Source organism: Prunus dulcis, chromosome 2, assembly GCF_902201215.1.
Source record: "Prunus dulcis chromosome 2, ALMONDv2, whole genome shotgun sequence".
NCBI classification, from domain to species: Eukaryota; Viridiplantae; Streptophyta; class Magnoliopsida; order Rosales; family Rosaceae; genus Prunus; species Prunus dulcis.
The window spans coordinates 1,180,639-1,188,332 of NC_047651.1; the positions used below are offsets into that span (position 1 = coordinate 1,180,639).

A 7,694-nucleotide genomic window follows, 5' to 3' on the forward strand; every position below is an offset into this window, starting at 1 on the left:
CGTCATCTTTTATAGAAAAATCGAAGTGGAAAATGTATTATACGACGGCTGTTTTTATCTAGGCGACGTAGTAGGAATCAATAACGTCGCTTCTAATGTTTTAAAGACGTCATATTTTTTATTGTCGTGAAAATGATATTTAACGGCGTCTTCTTTTAATTTTCGTCGTTGTATGTCTATCTTGCGGCCTTGTTCTATTAATATGTGTCATATTTTTCCTTTTTAACGACGGTTTTTTTAGAGAGTTGGTCGTCTATTCTCATCCCCGACTGCTTTTTTCGTTCTTTTGCAGTACAAAGACGTCGTTTTGTATTTTCAATGGTGTCCATGTCATGGCTTCAGGCTTCAGTTTGGTACTTTTCCACTTTGGTTGATTAATCAGCAATCACCCACTAATAATTATTGAATAAATAATTGCAAAGTTGATAACTTTACCAACATGGAAACATCATTGTACGTTTGAATCTCTTCACTTTCTTTCATGGTTTTTGGCTTCTTATGCCATCTCCAGTCAGGGCTAAACGTAATTTAGAGCTATAAATTTAATTTTTTAAAATATTAATTTTAAAAAAAATAGGGTATGATTAGATTTTTTTCGTCTCTAGTTAGAGCTATATTTTAGGGCCTTTCGTATTTTATTATTTTGAGAAAAACTATAGTATATTCCACAACTTTGTATTGTTTAATTTAATTAAACTACTATTTAGATACAATATTCCATATGACATGTGTACATTGATAAGCAATTAACAAGATTTTTTTTATAAGATTTTGTATCCACGTGGCAAGCCTTATCTTGAAGAAAGCTTAATAATTTTTTGGATATGATTTTCGAGTGACACGTGTTAGTCCGAGAGCAATTATCCAAATTTCCGATTAGATTTTTGTCGACGTGGCACCTCTTATCGTCACCACTTCCTGTTCCACACCAAATAACTCTTATCAACAAACCACAACTTTCGGCAAGAATACTCTTTTCCTTTCTCCAAGTGAATACTCTTTTCCTCTCTCCAATGGCAGAAGGAGTCCTCTTCAACATTGTACAAGGGATCATTGAAAGGTTAGGCTCCCGTGCTTTTGAAGAGATTGGATTGGTTTGGGGTGTCAACGATGAGCTCCAAAAGCTTCAGCTTCTAGTTTCCCGACTCCGAGCTGTTCTTCTTGATGCTGAGCAAAAGCAAGCCAACAATGAAGCAGTCAAAGAGTGGCTCCAAAGCGTAGAAGATGAAGTTTATGAAGCTGATGACGTGCTCGATGAGTTTTATACTGAAGCTCAGTGGAGACAAATGGTGCCTGGAAATAATAAAGTGTCAAAGCAGGTACGCATCTTCTTCTCTAGCTCAAATCAGCTTGTTTTTGGGCTGAAAATGGGTCATAAGATAAAAGATCTTAACAAGAGACTTCATGAGATTGCCTCGAATAGAACATTTGGTCAATTACAAGTGAACCACGAAGATGCACGATTTGTAATAAGAGAGAGGGTCACCCACTCATTTGTCCGCGAGGATAATATAATAGGGAGAGATGAAGACAAAAGAGCAATTATTCAACTTTTGTTGGATTTGGATCCCATCCCTACAAAGAATATCTCATCGATTTCCATAGTTGGATTTGGAGGATTGGGAAAAACTACACTTGCTCAACTAGTTTTAAACGATGAGATGGTTGAGAAGCATTTTGAGCTGAAAATGTGGATATGTGTGTCAAATGTATTTGAGTTGGATATAATTGTTAAGAAAATCATTCAATCTGCAACTAATGACATAGCCAAAAGCCTTGAGATTGATCAGTTGCAAAAAGAACTGAGGAAAATAATAGATGGGAAGAGATACCTCCTTGTGTTGGACGATGTGTGGAATGATAATCGTGAAAAATGGTTTGGCTTGCAAAACTTGTTGATGGGCGGTGGTAAAGGTAGTAAAATACTAATAACTACTCGAAGTGAAAAAGTTGCAAAAATAACAGACACATCTAAACCATATAACTTAAGGGGTTTAAGTGAAGAGCAGTCTTGGTATTTGTTTAAGAAAATGGCATTCCAAGAAGGAAAAGAGCCAGAGAGTTCAACCATTAAGGCGATTGGGGAGGAGATTGCTAGAAAATGTCAGGGGGTTCCTCTTGCTATAAGGACCATAGGACGGATGTTGTACACTAGAGATCCAGAAACTGAGTGGTTGGCTTTCAAGAATAACAAGCTTTCAACAATAAGGCAAGAAGAAAATGATATTTTACCAACACTTCAGCTGAGTTATGATGTTCTCCCATCACATTTGAAACATTGTTTTGCTTATTGTAGTTTGTCCCCGCCTGATTATGAGATTCCCGTAGAGAATTTAATTAGGTTGTGGGTGGCACAAGGGTTCGTTAAGTCTTCAAATCCTAATGAGTGCTTGGAAGATGTTGGTTATGAATATTATAAAGAACTAGTTTGGAGATCTTTTTTCCAAGAAGAAGAAAAAGATGAGTTTGGTATAATAAAAAGCTGTAAAATGCATGATCTCATGAATGAACTTGCTGTTAAAGTGGCAGGGGAGGGAAGCACAAGAATAGATCGCAATAAGACTGATTTTGATGCAAAACGTCTTCTTCATGTATCTTTCGATTTCAATGTTGATTCATCGGAATGGAAAATACCAACATCCTTGCTGGAATCAAATAAGCTAAGGACTTTTCTTTTCCTAAGCCAAAATGGGTGGGAGATGTCATTCCATAAGTCATTTTGTGCTACAATTGCTTCAAATTTTAAGTCATTGCGTATGTTGAGTTTGAATGAATTGAGTGTTACGAAATTGCCAAAATGTCTTAGGAAAATGATACATTTAAGATATCTTGATCTTAGTGGAAATCCCATTAAGAGACTTCCAAATTGGATAGTGAAACTTCAAAATTTGGAAACACTAGATCTCTCAAGATGTGAGTATCTTGTGGAATTGCCTAGAGATATTAAGAAATTGATCAACTTGAGGCATCTCATTTTGGCAAATTGTGACAACTTGGCTTGGATTCCTCGTGGATTGGGTGAATTGACTCATGTTCGTACTTTGAATACATTTGTTTTGAGTGAAAACAAATCCATGTTGAGGGACAGTGCAGGGCTCAGTGAGTTGGGAAAGCTGAAGGATTTAAGAGGAAAGTTGAAGATCAGAAATTTGTGGTGCGAGCAAGATATGGTGTCAGAATTGAATTATGATTGTGCAGTTTTGAAGGAGAAACGACATCTCTATTCGTTGGCTTTATATTGGATGGACATTGAAAGAGAAAATAATGATGCGGAGGAGAGTGATGTAATTATAAAGTCAATGGAAGCGCTGCAGCCCCATTCGAGTCTAAAAAAGTTAGTCGTGAAAGGATACCCGGGTGTGAGGTTTGCGAGTTGGTTTCATTCTCTCACAAATATTGTTAATCTCAAATTGTCTGACTGTGATAGATGCCAACATCTTCCACCGTTGGATCATTTACCTTTTCTTAAGAGTCTTCATCTTAACGAGTTATGGAATTTGGAGCACATATCTGCAGAAGACATGGTTAAAGACTTTGCCAGTGATGAGACGATGATGATGTCAGCTGCTTCTCCATCGACGACCTTCTTTCCCTCCTTAGAGAGGCTTTCTCTAATTGATTGCCCTAATCTCAAGGGATGGTGGAGGAATGAAACAGCTTCAACTTCAGTTTCTTCATTTCCTTGTCTTTCTACTTTATCCATATGTGATTGTCCTAACTTGACTTTCATGCCGCTGTACCCAAATCTTGATCAACTGCGGTTAGAGAGAAGCAGCTGGAAGGTCCTCCTTCCCTCCTCCTTTGTTCTCTCCAAATTAAAATCTCTGGAGATTACGGGCGTTGAGGATATAGAAGAAGGGATTGGAAACCTCACATTACTTGAGAAGCTTCAAATTAATTATTGTCCTAATTTGGCATCACTACCAGATCAAGGGATGGGTCGCCTCATCTCCTTACAGGAACTGGACATTTGGGATTGCCCGAAATTGGGGTCACTACCAGAAGGGATGGGCAACCTCAAATCACTTCAGTGGCTTAGGATAGGGTATTGCCCTAATTTGGCATCACTCCCGGAAGGGCTTCGTTGCCTCCTCTCATTAAAAAGGTTGATAATTGATGGTTGCCCCATCTTAAAGCAAAGATGCCAGAAAGAAACAGGGGAGGACTGGTCCAAGATTGCTCACATCCCAGACATTAGCATTGGTGCGTTTTTCTAACTAATTTCTTTCTTTTGCATTCACACTTTCATTCAAACGGCAACCAACCTCAACTTGTTCATTTTCTTCTTTTTCAGATTGAGGTTATGAATTTTAAGGGTTGGTTCAGTGGAGATTGGATCCCCACTAAAAACTCTTATGGCTTGATTGTGATTGTGCAACAGCAGGTCACCAAAAATGTGGTAGGTATGTATTAGATGATGACCCCTTGATCCTAACATTGTTTTGTTGTTGGTATGTTCACATGATAATAACATTCGGTTCTATTTCTTATTTTTCTTTTATGGATATGCAGTGATTAAAAGAAGAAACTGATTAGGCATCCTGGCTTTGATCATACAAGTGACTCAGTTGTACTTGTAACTCTCAAATTTCCTTATGGCTTTTGACATTGTGAAAGCAGTTTGTATTTTGTCATGATGGCTGATATTTATGAATTAAATTTCAGATTCATCTGCAAAGAATGAGGTTAATTCCCTTCAGTATTCGTCTTTTGGTTGTACTTTAGTTAATGATTGAGTGATAATTTGGTTGTTTAAATTAAGAAATGTTAACATTCATCGTTAATTAATCCAATTATCATTTTCATACAAAAAAATATAAAAACTCGTCATGAACAACTATAATTTGTAATGTTGTTTAATCCATAAATTGTGAATGATAAAATCAACCCCTAGATGTGGATCGGAAGAGAATATTTAAAGAACTTGCCAGCAGCACCCTTCTCTCCCTCCCTAGATAGCAACTCATTCTATGCTGCGGAGAAAATGCCTCCTCCCTTGCGGATTCATACCGCACCGGCATCACTGATTTGAACCATAACAAAAGTACTATGACAACAGAAGATAGCGGTCAAAGCATACTTGCTAAAGAATAAAAGCATAAAGAAAATATCAATGCTTTTTTGTGCTTTTTTTGTTAAATTAACAACAAAACATGCTGCCGCCTCCTCCTAGGCACAGTTGATCTTGTTTAGAGAACTGCAGCACGATTTCACCTTTTAAATATACAAAGCAGTAGCTTACAAAATAACGTAATGAACCAAAAAAGATAAAAGGGCATCCCCTAATTTTCTCAAATATCCTAGCCTAATACAAATCTAAAAAATCAGCGGTAAAAGATCAAGACCTCATCTGTGCCTCTCACCCTCTCCCCTTCTTCCTGAGGAGGCCTTACGCTTTGTTCGACCACAACCAAAAATAATAATAAAGGGAAACTCACTGGAGTCATAATGCCACCTATATATATCATGATTAGGTGGCTCCTTTCCTGGCAGTGTAGTTAGATGACAGTCTTCTGGCCCACGGGCTTTGATTAGGTGACCATGAAATTGGGAAGCCAAGCACGGCGCACCATCTTAGATTCAAAAGGGCAACAGCAAGATTCTCTTCAGAATCTTTAAAAAGCTGTACTATTCGTGATTCAGCTTCCAAGTCTTCAGCAAAGATGAAGTCATCCTCAAATTCTGCCTTTTCTGGAAAGCTGCCATCTTCTTCACATATCATGCGCATGCTCAAAGCCTGCAGTGCTTCCATGGCAGTGCTGTGAAAACCACTGTTGGCATATGCAGAGAAAACAAAATGGCAGGTCGCTGGATCCGGCTGGACTTTTTCTTGGTGCATCCACTCAACGACAAATTCAACTACCTCAATCACTTCCTGACATTTATTGCAGGGGAAAAGAAAAATATATATTACTAACAAATAATGCAACCACAATTTTTGTGGTTGATCAAATTATAATCATGTATATCGAGAACCATCTTATGAGATACCTTTTCACAGGCTTTTTCAAGAATGGTATTAAATAGCAAGGTATCAAGTTCATTGCGTTCTGAACTGGCTTGATCCAAAAGATTCAATGCTTCCTCAATGTCATCATCTTCCAACAGAATCTGGAACAAAACAAGATTCAACATCTTCCTCAAAGTCATCATCTTTAATTAAATTACTTATATTTCATCTTTAATTAAATTACTTATATTTCAGAGAAGACAAAAATGTAACTTCCCTTCTGTTTTCTTTTTCATTTTTAAAAAATGAACTCACTAATTGTCTTCATTTAAATATCTTTATAAATATTTGAACTTTCCATAAATGAAACTTATGAGGACAACAAAAAATTCTCTTTTTGTAAGAGTTCTTACTTCATCCAAAAATGTCATCATGCAATGGGCTATCGAAGAATTTCTATAGCTTATCTATTCAACTTGAAATGACGTGCATTCTCAGACCCAAAAAAAAAAAAAAGAAAAAAAAAAAAAGAAGAAAAAGAAATTAAGTGCATTCATATATTGCAAACACTCTAGTCAGAAAAAAAAATAAAAAATAAAAAAGCATGAAAAAGGATGAATGAAGGGGTTTTTATGTAAACAAAGCAGAACTAAAATGACTAGTTTGCACAACAAGAGTTGGAAAAATTACACTTTTCGATCACATACACAAATGGTAGCAGTTTCCCAAGATGCATGATAATTCAGACTGAGTAATCATAATATTAAAGCTACGTTTATGAGAATGGTGTAAGTCACTGTTAGTGGATAAAAGCCAGCTCGCAACATCATGGAGACCAATGCGCAAGCAGATCTGTAACATCCTAGAATGCTACAACAATCAATCATTATATGATAAGTCGCAGCATCTGCCGGGAAACCAAATGACTTCATATTTTTAAATATCTTAATTGCCATTTGATGTGCAAGCTCAAGGAAATACTACAGATACCGGGCCTAAGAGGCATGGAAACAATATCCTCAAAAAAGTAATCATGCATATGACGTACATCTTTAAATAATTGGCATTAGTGTTGTATGCACACAGCTACAATTTTTTACTACACCAAGTAAAATTCTATCACAGTATCCATTGTTCCCTTTCTCCTTAGCTGCAAGCGAAACTAACAGCCACAAAGGTGAAAGATGAAGTTAGTATATAATTTTTAATGAAAAAAGTGTATATATTCATGCTTCTTATACCTTCATTTTGAATGGAGAATCTGTATTATCTTACTTAAACTGTTTAATAAACCATGTAAAATACGCAAGATTTTCTCCAGTCACCTATCAGACCATAAAATTTTCTAACTGTGCAGTCCAGTTATCAGATGCTGATATTCTTAAGATTTATATGAAAAAACTATGCACCATGTTTCATGCAGTGTTTCCATAGATAATAACCATCATAACCACTAAAACATCTTAACCATAGCAGATACTAAGGAACCCGTGTAAAATAAATAAATAAAATCGATAATTAAAAAAAGATAAAAAGATAAAATGAAAGAGGATACTAACAAATGCTTATGTTGTACAGTGGAAGCAGAAGACAAATTCCATACTGTATCCCACCACATACATACCAATGACCCTTGTCAATCAGAGGCAGGAATATGCCACCTATCAATACTCCATTTCATTCTCTAAACTAAAAGGAAGTATACATGAGGGTAGGGGGTTACCAAGTTCTTCATTGATAAATA

The 7,694-nt window shown here is 36.4% G+C and overlaps 1 protein-coding gene across 1 annotated transcript; it reads left to right on the forward strand.

Moving 5' to 3' along the window:
- Positions 1–957: 957 nt before the first annotated feature.
- Positions 958–4,702, forward strand: LOC117620240 (disease resistance protein RGA2-like). The gene is made up of 2 exons (XM_034350386.1): positions 958–1,319; positions 4,513–4,702. The coding sequence occupies exons 1-2, from the start codon at positions 1,014–1,016 to the stop codon at positions 4,513–4,515; spliced, it is 309 nt and encodes a 102-aa protein (XP_034206277.1). The 5' UTR covers positions 958–1,013; the 3' UTR covers positions 4,516–4,702.
- Positions 4,703–7,694: the final 2,992 nt, after the last annotated feature.